Source organism: Melitaea cinxia, chromosome 27 (genome assembly GCF_905220565.1).
Source record: "Melitaea cinxia chromosome 27, ilMelCinx1.1, whole genome shotgun sequence".
NCBI lineage: Eukaryota > Metazoa > Arthropoda > Insecta > Lepidoptera > Nymphalidae > Melitaea > Melitaea cinxia.
The window spans coordinates 5,443,814-5,460,430 of record NC_059420.1 but is presented as its reverse complement, the minus strand read 5'-3'; the positions used below and the strand labels follow the sequence as shown (position 1 = coordinate 5,460,430).

The following is a 16,617-nucleotide window of genomic DNA, read 5'->3' as shown; positions in this document are numbered from 1 at the left end:
ATTTACGCACGTTCTCCACGGATCCTGCGCGCCAGTTGAATATCTTTGGGCATGATCGTGACGCGTTTGGCGTGAATGGCGCACAGGTTAGTGTCTTCGAATAGACCGACCAGGTAGGCTTCGCTGGCTTCCTGCAGCGCCATAACCGCCGAACTCTGGAATCGCAGATCAGTCTTGAAATCTTGAGCGATCTCACGGACGAGACGTTGGAATGGCAGTTTGCGAATCAGAAGTTCCGTGCTCTTTTGGTAACGACGGATCTCGCGAAGGGCGACCGTACCGGGCCTGTAACGATGCGGCTTCTTGACTCCTCCGGTGGCGGGCGCGCTCTTACGAGCGGCCTTCGTTGCGAGCTGCTTGCGCGGCGCCTTGCCGCCGGTAGATTTACGAGCAGTCTGCTTAGTACGAGCCATAGCTGAGAGAGATACTAATGAAAAGCTTTCTCGGTAAACGAAAAACTCAAAACGAGAGACGACACTAGTTCGCGGCGTCAACTTCGGAGAGCGAATGAAGCGACGAAACGACGATTCCGCTCTTTTATAGGTTTTACGTATATATAGACGAGTAGGGAACGTACGTATCCGCGCGACTCTTTCGCTCTCTTTCTTTCAGTTATCGTTTGACACCATGTTATTCGTGTTTTTTTTTAATTTATTTATTTATTTATTTTTTTCGTATGATATATGCAGAATTAAACGTTAATTTCGTCCTGACAAGTAAAATATTCGATGGTACGTACGTACGTACGTACGTACGTACGTACGTACGATTAATTCTTTATTTATTTTCGTTTTATTAATCGATTTATACCTTATTATTTATCAATTTATATATATAATTATAATATTTTATGTAAAATATATATATATATATATATATATATATATATATATAAGATATATGTGTGTGTGTGTGTGTATTTTTTTTTTTTTTTTTTTTTATGTAGCTAGTCATTAATAATAAGAGAGAAGCGCAATAATAATGTAAATAAAACGATCGTTTGTATCATTGTCATTATGTCGCCCAACGTCTGCGTGCGACACAATACGACTGTCGTTTAAAAAACATATTAAAAGATTATAATTATATAATAAATTTAAGAATATATATATATATACACATACATACGTTGTTTATGTTTATATATTTTATTCATTTATTATGTATTATGTATGTAAACGCAAATTGAGTGAATATTATAGTAGTTATTGACGTCGTCGATTCGAAGAGAAACATTAAATCAGTAACACATTTATGAAATCTTTAGTGGCCCTGAAAAGGGCCTTTTTTTTTTTGTCTAAGCAGGCACACGATAATTATATCATGCGCTGCTCTTTTCAAGTTTTTAGCGCGTTCACTTGGAGCTCGTGTACTTCGTGACGGCCTTTGTTCCTTCACTGACGGCGTGCTTAGCGAGCTCGCCGGGCAGGAGCAGCCTCACGGAGGTCTGGACCTCCCTCGAGGTGATCGTGGATCTCTTGTTGTAGTGAGCGAGACGCGAAGCTTCGGCGGCGATGCGTTCGAAGATGTCGTTCACGAAAGAGTTCATGATAGACATGGCCTTGCTCGAGATACCGGTATCGGGATGGACTTGCTTGAGAACTTTATAGATATAGATGGCGTAACTCTCCTTCCTCTTGTGCTTCTTCTTCTTTTTGTCCGACTTAGAGATGTTCTTCTGGGCTTTGCCAGATTTCTTAGCGGCTTTCCCGCTTGTCTTGGGCGGCATGGTATAATAATTATTACGTGGTGCGTACCGTTACGAGGACTAGACTCGAATGATATAAAAATCGCTAGTGGTCTTCTCACACTACCCGATGAGGGGGTGTGGGGAATTGTGTCGCAAGATCCTAGATCTTTTTCACAAAGTTTCTACCGCCACCTATCAATATAGGTGGGTCCTTGGATTGGGCTATAAAAGATTAGCCGCGTGGGACTCTGAGTTGGGTGAAATGGAGTGGAGTGGAGTGGTGTAGGTTGGGAGGCGGGATGGGAAGGAAGCAATGTGGTGCGTGAGCCCCTTCTCCAGTGAGGTCAAGACCCAGCCGGGTGAGACCCACGGTAGCCCCGTGGGAGGCCCAGCTAGATCGACCGTCAAACCGGAGTTAGGTACTCACACCATTGCGTGGGAACGAGGAGAGGTTCCGCGGGAGAGCTCGACGATCCGGTGGTCTTGCGTGCCACGGTGCGATGTTCTTGATGTGCGGTGCGTCCGATGCATCCGCACGAGAGAACATCGATTTGGCTAGGCGGACCACGAAGTCCTCCAGACTCTCGATCTTCAGGTCCCTTTGAAGGGTCGAGTTTTTCACGCACCAGGGTGCGTTTGTGATGTAGCGCAGCGTCTTCGACTGCTGCGCTTGGAGGCTCCTCTTGTTGGTGTCGCTGAGAAGGGCGTACCAAGCTGGCGCGGCGTACGTGAGGCGTGATCTCACGAACGTTTTGTAGAGGCCCAGCTTGGTTTTGAGCGGGAGTCTTGACTGTAACAGCGGTCGCAGAGCTGACATTGTGGCTTTAGTCTTCCCAATCACTATCTTAGTGTGGCCGGACATGGTCAGTCGGCGGTCGATCGTAATACCGAGGTACTTGACCGCCTCCTGCCATTGGATGTTGTTCCCCTCGAAGCGAAGCAGGGGCGCCATCGGGCGTGAGCCCACCGATAGCGCCTGCGTCTTGTCCACGTTAATGGACAACCTCCACTTGGAGAGCCAGTCGGGGAGAGCGTCGAGAGTTTCCTGCATCTTGGCAACTGCGCGTCTCGTCTTGATGGACGTCGCTATGTACGCAGCGTCGTCGGCGTAGAGAGCCAATGTGGTTCCATCGGTGTTCGGGATGTCGTTCGTGTACAGCGCGTACAACGTCGGAGACAGGCAGCTGCCTTGCGGGACACCAGCAGCAACTGGGTACTGGTTGGACGTGGTTCTCTCGATCTTCACTCTGAAACTCCTGCTCTCCAGGAAGGATGAGATCACCCTAACTATGCGACGAGGAGTGGCCGTGGTTGTCAGTTTGTAGAGCAGCCCAGGGTGCCATACACGGTCGAACGCTTTCTCGATATCGAGAAAGACAGCGACAGCTTTCTCCCTTTTGTTGGCAGTAGCCGTCAGCTGGTGCATCACTCTTGTGAGTTGTAGCGTGGTGCTATGCTCCGCTCGGAAACCGAATTGTTCGGGGCGTAGTTCCACGTGCTGCGATAACCGCTGCAGCAGAAGACGCTCGAATACTTTGGAGATGGCTGGCAGCAGGGTGATGGGGCGATAGCTCCCAGGTTTCAGGATGTTCTTCCCGGGCTTAGGTAGCATGGTCACGAGTCCTATCTTCCAAGCGTCGGGGAATTGTCCCGTTCGCAGAATCCCGTTGAACAGGCGCGTCACTGCCGCTACCGTGCTCCGCGGTAGGTGTCGCAGGGTCCTGTTGTCGACGCTATCCGCTCCCGGCGCCTTCCTCGGCTTGGACTTCGATATGACTCGCTGTACCATGCCCGGTGAGATGACGAAGGGGTCTTCGTCAGGAGCTATCGGTGCAGCGAAGTATTCGGTCAGGTGTCTCTCGACCTCCGCCGTGTGGTCTGGAGCTGAGTCCGGGTTGGGCTGGAACTGCAGCTTCAGGTGCTTCGCAAAGATCTCGGCGCGTTCCTCAGCACAGTACTTGAGCGTGCCGTCTTCGTCCCGAAGTGGTCGGACAGGAGTCGTTGAGTTGGTCAGCTGTCTGCACAGCTTGAAGATGGATGTTCTATCTTCCGAGGCATCCTCCAAACGCTTCTCCCAGCACTCCGTGGCGTGGGACTCCAACAGTGCCTTAACTCTCCAGGCAAGCCTGTTGAGTTGAGTCTTCAGGTTAGGGTCCCTGTTGCTCTGCCACCTTCTCCTGAGTCGCCTCTTCTCCTGGATCAGGTGATGAATGTGTTGGGGTAGCGGCGATAGCTGGTATGAGCTGGTGTTCGAGGTTGAGGTTGTCGTCGCAGTGTCCAAGGCCTCCTGGATGCGTGACGTCAGTTCGTTGGCGAATTCGTTGACGTCGTTGGCCGTCTGAATTCGCCTGATTGACTGCGGGGGCTCGAGCGCTTCCTGGAAGGCCTTCCAGCAGATGTGCTTCCGGAGTTGAGGCGGCGACTTGCTCGTGAGCCGGTGACCCAGCACCGCCAGGACCGGCAAATGATCCGACGATAGCTCATCCTGGACCACCTCTAGCGTGGGCTGACAAGGAAGTCCACGGTGAACCATCAGATCGATGACGTCCGGTGCTTGCGTGATGTTGTCCGGGTAGTGCGTGGGCAGCTCAGGTCCCGAGACCTCGTACCCGCTGACCTCGCCGTCGTCGAAGAGTCGTCTGCCGTTCGCGCAGATGAGGTTGGAGTTCCAGGCGACGTGCTTGCAGTTCCAGTCGCCCGCCGCGAGGCTCGGGTGTGGCGAGTTCAGGAGTTGATGAACCTCTGCCACATTGAGGCTTGTGCCGGGCGGGCGATAGACTGCGTAGATGTTGAGAGGTCCGTCGATGTTGTGGACCTCGATGCCTAGAGCCTGGAATGAGCTCAACTGCAGTCTGGGCAGTGGATTGTGGACGACTCTTCTCCTCACGATGACAGCCAGTCCTCGGTAAGGCGATATAAAAATTTCCGGCGTTCCGGTGTTTTATCGACTTCATGTCGCTGCCCAGTTACGTCCGTCCAATAGTTACGGGACTATTCGGACCAATGAGAAGTGAGATCGTCGCCGCACGGTGGGGATAGCGACCGATAAACAAGCAAAAGCCCCCCCCCCCCCCCCCCCCGCACATCGACGTATGAAAAAAAATAATAAATAATAATAATTAAGATTAGAGTACATCTTAATCATTATTATGTGTTGATATGTATGTATTTTATGACGCTGTTACAAATTTCATAACTATGCAAGCTTTTTTTTTTTTTTTTTTTTTTTTTTATTATTCCTAATATCATCTTTTAAATTAAAAAAAAAAAAAAAAAATTCTCGTTTCACAGTATTAGTAATTACAATAATATTACTCCTCCGAAACGGCTGGATTTTTATGAAATTTTGTTTGCATATCTTATATTTATTGTCTGAGAATCGGCCAACGTTTATTTTTCATACCCCTAATTTATATTGGGTTTAATAAGATTTATAGCATATTTATACGCTATTGTTCGAGTGATATAACATTTAATTCGTAAGAAAATTAAGGCGTGTGTGCTGTGTGTATTATTCTATGTTTGCACGAGAAGGTTTTACGTGCTGCTAAAGAAATAATGAAATAAATAATGACGTCGTCGTTACGTAAGAAACGTAGACAAAAAATTAATAATTTTTTATCGTATTTAGAAGAGATTTGTGGCCCTGAAAAGGGCCGTTTGATTTTCATAGATGTCAATTATCTCGTAGTTAATAGTTTCGCAACGAAAGAGTGACACGACGTAACGAACTATTAGCACGACGATACAGACACAGTTTAATAAATAATTAAGCCTTCTTCTCGGTCTTCTTCGGTAAGAGGACCGCTTGGATGTTCGGGAGGACACCGCCTTGTGCGATGGTGACGCCCGACAGGAGCTTGTTCAATTCCTCGTCGTTACGGATCGCCAGCTGAAGATGTCTCGGTATGATTCTGGTCTTCTTGTTGTCGCGGGCAGCGTTTCCGGCCAACTCGAGAACTTCGGCGGCGAGATATTCCATGACGGCGGCTAGGTAGACGGGAGCGCCGGCACCGACGCGTTCGGCGTAATTTCCCTTCCTCAGCAGTCTGTGTATACGACCGACCGGAAACTGAAGACCGGCGCGGTTCGAACGAGACTTTGCCTTTCCCTTCACTTTACCGCCTTTACCGCGTCCCGACATGCCGATGATATAATTTAATCGAAATAAAATACAAATAAAAGCACACTAAAAACCGATGCAGAACAGTGACGAAAGCGTCCAGTCCGGTGCGGTTGTAGCGAGAGAATTAAATTTTTTAAAACTACTCTGTCGGCTATATATAGAAATCGCCGTTTCGTCGGCGGGTAGGGATACTATAGAGTCGGAAAAAGAGACGGAACACGGCCGGCATTTATCGGTATGTATCGGTTTAATGAAACGGGGATATTAGTTACGCGAATTGTGTAAATTATTGTTGTGATAAAAGAAAATTAATAGTAATAATAATAATATATAATAAATAAATATATAATTATGTAAAAGAATGAGGGTATTACTTCAATTTTTTTTAACCGACTTCAAAAAAAGAAGGTGTTTTTTTTTTTTTTGTTTTTTTTTTTTTTTTTTTTTATTTAATATCAATTTAATCGAAAACCGATGTTTATCACGTGGTCACATTAAAATTTCATCGAGATCTGATTACAACTTTTGGAGTAATCTTTGATAATGCGAATTTACTCGATTTCGAATGTTTTCGTCTATATTCGTTAGTCGTCGATATTATTAATCGATGTCGTTTTTTTTTTCGTTTGCCGCCAAATACAATGTCATTTTCATTTAATATACGGCAGTGACGAACGAATCTGTGATGATGCAACGACGTGTTTATTCATGATTTATTATTATTCTATACAAGTGACAAATAATAGACAGCAATTATAACTAATATTGTAAGTGATAAATGCTTTAATTAGTTGTTCTATTGTTACTGTTGTTGTTTACTTTCAATGATAATGAACGTTTGCGGATATTCTATTGTCGTAAATTGTATGATATTATCATTTTATTTTATTTTTTACTTATAGATATGTAGTAGTAACGCGAAAAAGCTTTGTTTGTATACTCGTAGCGTCTGTGTATGTGTTTATAGTATGAGATTTTTTTTTTTTTCTATTATTTGTTTATTTATTTTATAAATACGATTGTATGGTACACCTATTAATATATTGCGACTCTTTTTGTATATTGACGTCATATGATCGTTTGAAACGTCGCGTAGATACGTAAAAATTTACGATTGCTTTGGGAAGTTTTTGTTAGCCCTGAAAAGGGCTTTTTAGTGTGCGATTAACGCGCCGCACTCGCTTGTATCGACACCCGACTTAGTCGTCTTATTATTCTTCTTCTTCTTTTTCTTTTTCTTTTTCTTCAACATCGTCGTAGTCGTCGCAGCGACATCGCGCCAACGGACGGACGCTGCGGCCGACGGCACGATGACGACGATTACCATGATGGTGATGATGGCAACGAAACGACGACACGCCGAGCGACACCGCGAGGGCGTCGTGAGACGCGTGAAGTTGTTATTGTTGTTGTTTTAACACTTTCGTACGTCACCGGCTTACTTCTTGGCGGCGGCCGCTTTCTTAGCTGCCGCTTTCGACTTGGGCGTCGCTGCGGCTGCCTTCTTCGGTTTAGGAGCTTTTGGCTTCTTAGTGGGCGGTTTGGCACTCTTCTTCGCCTTCGACGCGGCGCCGGCCTTCGCCTTAGAAGGCGTCGCGGCGACGGCCGCCTTCTTCGGCGCCGGCTTCTTCTTAGCGGCGGCGGCTTTTTTGTCCTTAGTCGCTGCCTTCGGTTTGGACTTCGACGGCGATGACGCCGCACCGGCGGAGGCCGCGGCGGCCGCAGCGGCGGCGGCGGCAGCGGCGGCGGCGGCCTTCTTCGCGCCTCCCTTGCCTGCGGCCGAAGCGGACGAGGCTTTCTTCGATTTACCGGACGCGGCCGAAGACGAGGCGCCCTTGCCGCCCGATGCTCCGCCGCCGCTGCCGCCGGCCGGTTTCTTCGATGCGGACGATTTCGATTCGAGCTTAAACGAGCCGGAAGCGCCCTTGCCCTTCGTCTGTATGAGAGCTCCCGATTCCACGGCGCTCTTCAGATACTTCCTGATGAACGGAGCCAGCTTTTCCGAATCGACTTTGTATTGAGCGGCGATATATTTTTTGATCGCTTGCAGAGAGGAACCGCTGCGCTCTTTCAACTCTTTTATCGCGCTGTTTACCATTTCGGATGTCTTAGGGTGTGTGGGCTTAGCCTTCGGCTTCTTGGCGGCGCCGCCCGCGGCGGCCGAAGCCTTAGGCTTCTTCGCCGGGGTCGCGGGTGCTGGGGCTTCGGTCGCTACTGCTGTATCGGCCATTTTTTGTTGTTATTATTATTATTTTTCTTTTTCAATTAAAACACGCACGAACAAACTGTCACACGGATAGAACACGACTCTATTGAGAACTTTTTTACAGAAACGGACGTGTGGACGGACAGAGGTCGCTAGTAGTTCGAAGAGTATCGGCAATACCGTAAGGAGAGCCGCTACGTCGCTAGACAATTTCTCGTACGAACGCTGAAAACTTTTCACTAACAGGTATCTTTTTAAATACGATATTTTCATATTTTATTATGTACGTTTAAAGATCGATAGCACCGAGCGATACCTCGTAAGCCTGTCCGTCGGATGAGAGTCTAACTCGCCTAATAGCTCGCTCGTAGCGAATGATATCGACGTTTAATTTCGATATAGTTCAACGCGTGTACCTCGAGTCCCGTTTAAAAGTTATTTTATTCTATTAAAAACGATTAATATATTCCGATCGATCGACGGATCGAAAGCTAAGATACCTTATTAATAATCTAAAAACGCACATCGCGTATACGATAATTTTCGTACTAATTTAAGGTGTTCGAAGTCGGGCCTCGTAAAACACGACGTTGCAACTCGACACGAGCGATGATAATACCTAAAAACAACCACCGGTACGACGAACGTATCGAATGATATTTATAAAACAAAAAAACAAAAAGAAAAAAAAAAAAAATTAAAAATAATAGTATAGGTAATTGTGTTGTCGATCCGAAGAGATTATTATCATTTACGAAAACCATTTAGTGAGTGAGTGTGTACATAATATACACGCACGAATAGGGTTAGGGCATTAATCTAAGCGAGCGAAACGGTATTTTCCTTCGAATGCTATATATGTATGTATATTATAACTTAAGCTAGAAATAGGAAAGCGAGATCTCTATAGGAGGTACAAGTCTAATTTAATTTTTACAAAATATACGTACTACGTAATATATCGTTTGTAGTAGAACGAAAACGTATGAGACTCGTATTCTTCCTTCATTTGTAAATATCGCAAGTTAACGTGTATGTATTATTAGAAATAAAGAGTCCCGAGAGGAAATACATGATACTTATTGACATAATAATTATGAAAACAATAATACATACATACGATCTATTATTATTATTTTTGATTTAATTTCATAAATATAAGTAGGTAGGTAGGTACGTGTTCGTTATTATTTCAAAAGTAGGTAAGTAAAAGTTCAAAGAGAGAAAGAAAATAATTTGTTTTGGTAATGATATGTGATAAAAAGAGACGTCTTAGATCGTTAGAAACGTTCGCTAACGTTCAATCGAGCGTGTGTGAAGGAATCATGTGCGGCCCTGAAAAGGGCCTTTTTTTTATTGAAATCATTCGTATTTCAAGTAACAAGAAATACGAATAATAGTATTTAGTCGTTAGTCTAACCGCCGAAACCGTAGAGGGTGCGACCCTGACGTTTGAGGGCGTAAACGACGTCCATAGCGGTCACGGTCTTCCTCTTGGCGTGCTCGGTGTAGGTGACGGCGTCACGGATGACGTTCTCGAGGAACACTTTGAGCACGCCGCGGGTCTCTTCGTATATCAGACCGGAGATACGTTTCACTCCTCCTCTGCGCGCCAGACGACGGATGGCGGGCTTCGTGATACCTTGGATGTTATCACGGAGAACCTTCCTGTGTCTCTTCGCGCCTCCTTTTCCCAGACCCTTTCCACCTTTACCGCGGCCGGTCATTGTTTCGTTAACTTGTTTTGATTTTAAGATTCAGCTCGAAATTCGTCCGTCCGTCGAGTCCTGACGACGATCAGTTAGTGTTTTTCGATCGCACCGTTGCGCTATATTTATAGACATCGCTCTCTCGCCGTCGTCGGAGGGACCTAATTGCCGTGGCTCGGGGTGGGGATGGAGGGTAGCGAGGGGCGTCGCGGGGCGAGGCGGTGTGTGTTTCGTTGGCGATCTCCAATCTCGGATTTTAGGTAAAGAAACATACGTGTATTATAATATTTTCATTGTTATTATTATTTTGTATTTTCTATTTCGATTATCAGTCTTATTTTATATTTAATCGTGGTAGGAAGGAATCGGATGATGAAAATTATTTCTAATAATAATATAATAAATAGCTCTCGCTATATCTACCTAGTTCGATGTTCGTGTTTTTTTTTTTTTTTTTTTTTAATTTTTGTAGTGTGAAAGGATTTACTTTCATTACCTATATATTTCCTCTTTTCTTTAGTGCTAAAGATTATTATATTATATATAATACATACATTTATTTTGTTTACTTATAGTATTTGTATAATGATACTAGTTAAGAGACAGGTATTGACGTATGAACGTTTGAAACAAACAAAAGTCATAATTACGTATAGAAATATATGATTGGCCCTGAAAAGGGCCTTTTTGTTTTATTTTTTTGTTTTTTCTCGATGTAGACGGTAAAACCGTCCGAGGAAGAAGAAGAACGTGTCGAAATTTACGCACGTTCTCCACGGATCCTGCGCGCCAGTTGAATATCTTTGGGCATGATCGTGACGCGTTTGGCGTGAATGGCGCACAGGTTAGTGTCTTCGAATAGACCGACCAGGTAGGCTTCGCTGGCTTCCTGCAGCGCCATAACCGCCGAACTCTGGAATCGCAGATCAGTCTTGAAATCTTGAGCGATCTCACGGACGAGACGTTGGAATGGCAGTTTGCGAATCAGAAGTTCCGTGCTCTTTTGGTAACGACGGATCTCGCGAAGGGCGACCGTACCGGGCCTGTAACGATGCGGCTTCTTGACTCCTCCGGTGGCGGGCGCGCTCTTACGAGCGGCCTTCGTTGCGAGCTGCTTGCGCGGCGCCTTGCCGCCGGTAGATTTACGAGCAGTCTGCTTAGTACGAGCCATAGCTGAGAGAGATACTAATGAAAAGCTTTCTCGGTAAACGAAAAACTCAAAACGAGAGACGACACTAGTTCGCGGCGTCAACTTCGGAGAGCGAATGAAGCGACGAAACGACGATTCCGCTCTTTTATAGGTTTTACGTATATATAGACGAGTAGGGAACGTACGTATCCGCGCGACTCTTTCGCTCTCTTTCTTTCAGTTATCGTTTGACACCATGTTATTCGTGTTTTTTTTTAATTTATTTATTTATTTATTTTTTTCGTATGATATATGCAGAATTAAACGTTAATTTCGTCCTGACAAGTAAAATATTCGATGGTACGTACGTACGTACGTACGTACGTACGTACGTACGATTAATTCTTTATTTATTTTCGTTTTATTAATCGATTTATACCTTATTATTTATCAATTTATATATATAATTATAATATTTTATGTAAAATATATATATATATATATATATATATATATAAGATATATGTGTGTGTGTGTGTGTATTTTTTTTTTTTTTTTTTTTTATGTAGCTAGTCATTAATAATAAGAGAGAAGCGCAATAATAATGTAAATAAAACGATCGTTTGTATCATTGTCATTATGTCGCCCAACGTCTGCGTGCGACACAATACGACTGTCGTTTAAAAAACATATTAAAAGATTATAATTATATAATAAATTTAAGAATATATATATATATACACATACATACGTTGTTTATGTTTATATATTTTATTCATTTATTATGTATTATGTATGTAAACGCAAATTGAGTGAATATTATAGTAGTTATTGACGTCGTCGATTCGAAGAGAAACATTAAATCAGTAACACATTTATGAAATCTTTAGTGGCCCTGAAAAGGGCCTTTTTTTTTTTGTCTAAGCAGGCACACGATAATTATATCATGCGCTGCTCTTTTCAAGTTTTTAGCGCGTTCACTTGGAGCTCGTGTACTTCGTGACGGCCTTTGTTCCTTCACTGACGGCGTGCTTAGCGAGCTCGCCGGGCAGGAGCAGCCTCACGGAGGTCTGGACCTCCCTCGAGGTGATCGTGGATCTCTTGTTGTAGTGAGCGAGACGCGAAGCTTCGGCGGCGATGCGTTCGAAGATGTCGTTCACGAAAGAGTTCATGATAGACATGGCCTTGCTCGAGATACCGGTATCGGGATGGACTTGCTTGAGAACTTTATAGATATAGATGGCGTAACTCTCCTTCCTCTTGTGCTTCTTCTTCTTTTTGTCCGACTTAGAGATGTTCTTCTGGGCTTTGCCAGATTTCTTAGCGGCTTTCCCGCTTGTCTTGGGCGGCATGGTATAATAATTATTACGTGGTGCGTACCGTTACGAGGACTAGACTCGAATGATATAAAAATCGCTAGTGGTCTTCTCACACTACCCGATGAGGGGGTGTGGGGAATTGTGTCGCAAGATCCTAGATCTTTTTCACAAAGTTTCTACCGCCACCTATCAATATAGGTGGGTCCTTGGATTGGGCTATAAAAGATTAGCCGCGTGGGACTCTGAGTTGGGTGAAATGGAGTGGAGTGGTGTAGGTTGGGAGGCGGGATGGGAAGGAAGCAATGTGGTGCGTGAGCCCCTTCTCCAGTGAGGTCAAGACCCAGCCGGGTGAGACCCACGGTAGCCCCGTGGGAGGCCCAGCTAGATCGACCGTCAAACCGGAGTTAGGTACTCACACCATTGCGTGGGAACGAGGAGAGGTTCCGCGGGAGAGCTCGACGATCCGGTGGTCTTGCGTGCCACGGTGCGATGTTCTTGATGTGCGGTGCGTCCGATGCATCCGCACGAGAGAACATCGATTTGGCTAGGCGGACCACGAAGTCCTCCAGACTCTCGATCTTCAGGTCCCTTTGAAGGGTCGAGTTTTTCACGCACCAGGGTGCGTTTGTGATGTAGCGCAGCGTCTTCGACTGCTGCGCTTGGAGGCTCCTCTTGTTGGTGTCGCTGAGAAGGGCGTACCAAGCTGGCGCGGCGTACGTGAGGCGTGATCTCACGAACGTTTTGTAGAGGCCCAGCTTGGTTTTGAGCGGGAGTCTTGACTGTAACAGCGGTCGCAGAGCTGACATTGTGGCTTTAGTCTTCCCAATCACTATCTTAGTGTGGCCGGACATGGTCAGTCGGCGGTCGATCGTAATACCGAGGTACTTGACCGCCTCCTGCCATTGGATGTTGTTCCCCTCGAAGCGAAGCAGGGGCGCCATCGGGCGTGAGCCCACCGATAGCGCCTGCGTCTTGTCCACGTTAATGGACAACCTCCACTTGGAGAGCCAGTCGGGGAGAGCGTCGAGAGTTTCCTGCATCTTGGCAACTGCGCGTCTCGTCTTGATGGACGTCGCTATGTACGCAGCGTCGTCGGCGTAGAGAGCCAATGTGGTTCCATCGGTGTTCGGGATGTCATTCGTGTACAGCGCGTACAACGTCGGAGACAGGCAGCTGCCTTGCGGGACACCAGCAGCAACTGGGTACTGGTTGGACGTGGTTCTCTCGATCTTCACTCTGAAACTCCTGCTCTCCAGGAAGGATGAGATCACCCTAACTATGCGACGAGGAGTGGCCGTGGTTGTCAATTTGTAGAGTAGTCCGGGGTGCCATACACGGTCGAAAGCTTTCTCGATATCGAGAAAGACAGCGACGGCTTTCTCTCTTTTGTTGGCAGTAGCCGCCAGCTTGTGCATCACTCTTGTGAGTTGTAGCGTGGTGCTATGCTCCGCTCGGAAACCGAATTGTTCGGGGCGTAGTTCCACGTGCTGCGATAACCGCTGCAGCAGAAGACGCTCGAATACTTTAGAGATGGCTGGCAGCAGGGTGATGGGGCGATAGCTCCCAGGTTTCAGGATGTTCTTCCCGGGCTTAGGTAGCATGGTCACGAGTCCTATCTTCCAAGCGTCGGGGAATTGTCCCGTTCGCAGAATCCCGTTGAACAGGCGCGTCACTGCCGCTACCGTGCTCCGCGGTAGGTGTCGCAGGGTCCTGTTGTCGACGCTATCCGCTCCCGGCGCCTTCCTCGGCTTGGACTTCGATATGACTCGTTGTACCATGCCCGGTGAGATGACGAAGGGGTCTTCGTCAGGAGCTATCGGTGCAGCGAAGTATTCGGTCAGGTGTCTCTCGACCTCCGCCGTGTGGTCTGGAGCTGAGTCCGGGTTGGGCTGGAACTGCAGCTTCAGGTGTTTCGCAAAGATCTCGGCGCGTTCCTCAGCGCGGTACTTGAGCGTGCCGTCTTCGTCCCGAAGTGGTCGGACAGGAGTCGTTGAGTTGGTCAGCTGTCTGCACAGCTTGAAGATGGATGTTCTATCTTCCGAGGCATCCTCCAAACGTTTCTCCCAGCACTCCGTGGCGTGGGACTCCAACAGTGCCTTAACTCTCCAGGAAAGCCTGTTGAGTTGAGTCTTCAGGTTAGGGTCCCTGTTGCTCTGCCACCTTCTCCTGAGTCGCCTCTTCTCCTGGATCAGGTGATGAATGTGTTGGGGTAGCGGCGATAGCTGGTATGAGCTGGTGTTCGAAGATGAGGTTGTCGTCGCAGCGTTCAAGGCCTCCTGGATGCGTGATGTCAGTTCGTTGGCGAATTCGTTGACGTCGTTGGCCGTCTGAATTCGCCTGATTGACTGCGGGGGCTCGAGCGCTTCCTGGAAGGCCTTCCAGCAGATGTGCTTCCGGAGTTGAGGCGGCGACTTGCTCGTGAGCCGGTGACCCAGCACCGCCAGGACCGGCAGATGATCCGACGATAGCTCATCCTGGACCACCTCTAGCGTGGGCTGACAAGGAAGTCCACGGTGAACCATCAGATCGATGACGTCCGGTGCTTGCATGATGTTGTCCGGGTAGTGCGTGGGCAGCTCAGGTCCCGAGACCTCGTACCCGCTGACCTCGCCGTCGTCGAAGAGTCGTCTGCCGTTCGTGCAGATGAGGTTGGAGTTCCAGGCGACGTGCTTGCAGTTCCAGTCGCCCGCCGCGAGGCTCGGGTGTGGCGAGTTCAGGAGTTGATGAACCTCTGCCACATTGAGGCTTGTGCCGGGCGGGCGATAGACTGCGTAGATGTTGAGAGGTCCGTCGATGTTGTGGACCTCGATGCCTAGAGCCTGGAATGAGCTCAACTGCAGTCTGGGCAGTGGATTGTGGACGACTCTTCTTCTCACGATGACAGCCAGTCCTCGGTAAGGCCGGTTAGGGCAGGCTTCGTCCTGGCGGTAAACGAAGTACCCGGGAAAGTTGGCACGATCACCGGGTCCCAGGAACGTCTCGCAGATCAGCGCCACGTCGATGTTCTGTTCGCGTAGGAGGTGCTTGAGAAAGGGGCTCTTGTGCTTGAGCCCCTGAGCATTCCAAAAGAGGATCCTCATCATTGTTTGAGTCGCAGCAGCTCGGTGATGCCCCTGACGATAGCGTCAGTGGGGTCGTTGTCCGCTTGCAATGCGACCAGGACGTTTGTGAGGATCTTGATTGAAATTTCCAAAACTGACGATGATGCAGCTGGTGACTCCTTGTTCGGTCGCTTCTCCTTCTTCGCCTGCTTCCCTCCAGGGGTGGTTGCAGGCAGAGTTGGGGTTGCGACCTCGGCGGTGTTCGCTTGAGGAGTAGGAGGCGCTTCCGCTTTCCTCCCTTTTCCTCGGTTCTTCTTCCTCTTCTTTTTATTCGATGCAGGCGCCTTCGACTGCCTGTCGATAGGGTTGTTAGCCGGGGCCATCAGCGTTGTCGCTGTTGCCTCGGCTGAGACTGTGGTGCGGTCCACAACTTCGGCCGTCCTCGAGGTAGCCATGGATTCCTTTTTGCTGGCAGTAGTGCAGGCCACAGTGCCAGCTTTCTTGTTCCTGGCTTCTCTCTTGAAGATGGGGCAAGAGGTTTTGTTGGCCGGGTGCGCGCCGCCGCAGTTGGCGCACGTGGGAGGCTCCTCGACCGGCCTAGGGCAGTCCTTGGCCGTGTGTTCCTCCCCGCACCTGACGCAGGCTAGCTTCCTGTGGCAGCCGTGGCTCGAGTGCCGGAACTGCTGACACCTGTGGCACTGTGCTGGGCCCTTCTTCCCTCGCCAGGCCTCGATCTTCACTCCGGGCATGCATAGGAGTTCTGTGATGCCGTATATTCCCGGCGTCACGTTGGGCGTCCTTTTGAGGATAGCCAGGAAAATGCAGCCTGGCCTTCCTTTCCTGGCGTTTATCGGACGCACATACTCCGGAGTGTATCCTAGGCTGCGGAGCTCCTCTTCGATCTCCTCGGCTGCTGTGGACACCGGCAGACCTCGTATAGCGACCTTCACGCTCTTGTCAGCTGGTAGCGAGTAGGAGAACCAGGAGATTTTCTCCGATGACTCCAGCTCGCTGAGGAAGCGCTGAGTCGCTCTATACTCAGCCTCGGTTTTCGGGGTAAATCGTACCCCCTTTCCGTAAGGGCGAGCGTTCGGCGTGTGTCCTAGCTTATCGCGGAGGCGCCTGATGTGCTGGGTCCAATTAGGGAAGAACTCCACCACCAGGGGCGGGAAGTTTGTGCTCTTCCTCGCCGGTTGGCTGTTCCCCGAACCGGAGCTTCGGGCATCCGGCGCGCTCGGCGCATTTGCCTGGGCTTGAGGTGTGGGTGCTCGGGATGGAGAAGCTCGAAGGGCGTCAGCGAATGATCGCGGCGGCGTGTCGACCTGCATCTGTTGCTGCGGTGAATCTGAGGGGGCTGCGTCGGGGCAGTGACGCTTCGCTTCTTCTGCTACAGAGCT

General features: G+C 48.2%; 5 protein-coding genes across 5 annotated transcripts; all 5 read right to left on the bottom strand.

Moving 5' to 3' along the window:
- Window positions 1-1,125: 1,125 nt before the first annotated feature.
- LOC123666690 (histone H2B) lies at window positions 1,126-1,785 on the bottom strand. Its single transcript, XM_045600755.1, has one exon. The coding sequence runs from the start codon at window positions 1,727-1,729 to the stop codon at window positions 1,355-1,357; it is 375 nt and encodes a 124-aa protein (XP_045456711.1). The 5' UTR covers window positions 1,730-1,785; the 3' UTR covers window positions 1,126-1,354.
- A 3,255-nt stretch (window positions 1,786-5,040) lies between these two features.
- Window positions 5,041-6,176, bottom strand: LOC123666685 (histone H2A). The gene has a single exon (XM_045600751.1). It carries the CDS (start codon window positions 5,832-5,834, stop codon window positions 5,460-5,462), a length of 375 nt encoding a protein of 124 aa, XP_045456707.1. The 5' UTR covers window positions 5,835-6,176; the 3' UTR covers window positions 5,041-5,459.
- A 393-nt stretch (window positions 6,177-6,569) lies between these two features.
- Window positions 6,570-9,167, bottom strand: LOC123666677 (histone H1B-like). The gene has a single exon (XM_045600744.1). The coding sequence runs from the start codon at window positions 8,044-8,046 to the stop codon at window positions 7,255-7,257; it is 792 nt and encodes a 263-aa protein (XP_045456700.1). The 5' UTR covers window positions 8,047-9,167; the 3' UTR covers window positions 6,570-7,254.
- A 94-nt stretch (window positions 9,168-9,261) lies between these two features.
- Window positions 9,262-9,967, bottom strand: LOC123666698 (histone H4). The gene has a single exon (XM_045600764.1). It carries the CDS (start codon window positions 9,747-9,749, stop codon window positions 9,438-9,440), a length of 312 nt encoding a protein of 103 aa, XP_045456720.1. The 5' UTR covers window positions 9,750-9,967; the 3' UTR covers window positions 9,262-9,437.
- A 1,641-nt stretch (window positions 9,968-11,608) lies between these two features.
- Window positions 11,609-12,270, bottom strand: LOC123666689 (histone H2B). The gene has a single exon (XM_045600754.1). The coding sequence runs from the start codon at window positions 12,210-12,212 to the stop codon at window positions 11,838-11,840; it is 375 nt and encodes a 124-aa protein (XP_045456710.1). The 5' UTR covers window positions 12,213-12,270; the 3' UTR covers window positions 11,609-11,837.
- Window positions 12,271-16,617: the final 4,347 nt, after the last annotated feature.

What these genes read in the sequence shown, in the direction of transcription:
- LOC123666690 (XM_045600755.1), bottom strand. Translation starts at nt 1,729, where the DNA reads ATGCCGCCCAAGACAAGCGGGAAAGCCGCTAAGAAATCTGGCAAAGCC.
- LOC123666685 (XM_045600751.1), bottom strand. Translation starts at nt 5,834, where the DNA reads ATGTCGGGACGCGGTAAAGGCGGTAAAGTGAAGGGAAAGGCAAAGTCT.
- LOC123666677 (XM_045600744.1), bottom strand. Translation starts at nt 8,046, where the DNA reads ATGGCCGATACAGCAGTAGCGACCGAAGCCCCAGCACCCGCGACCCCG.
- LOC123666698 (XM_045600764.1), bottom strand. Translation starts at nt 9,749, where the DNA reads ATGACCGGCCGCGGTAAAGGTGGAAAGGGTCTGGGAAAAGGAGGCGCG.
- LOC123666689 (XM_045600754.1), bottom strand. Translation starts at nt 12,212, where the DNA reads ATGCCGCCCAAGACAAGCGGGAAAGCCGCTAAGAAATCTGGCAAAGCC.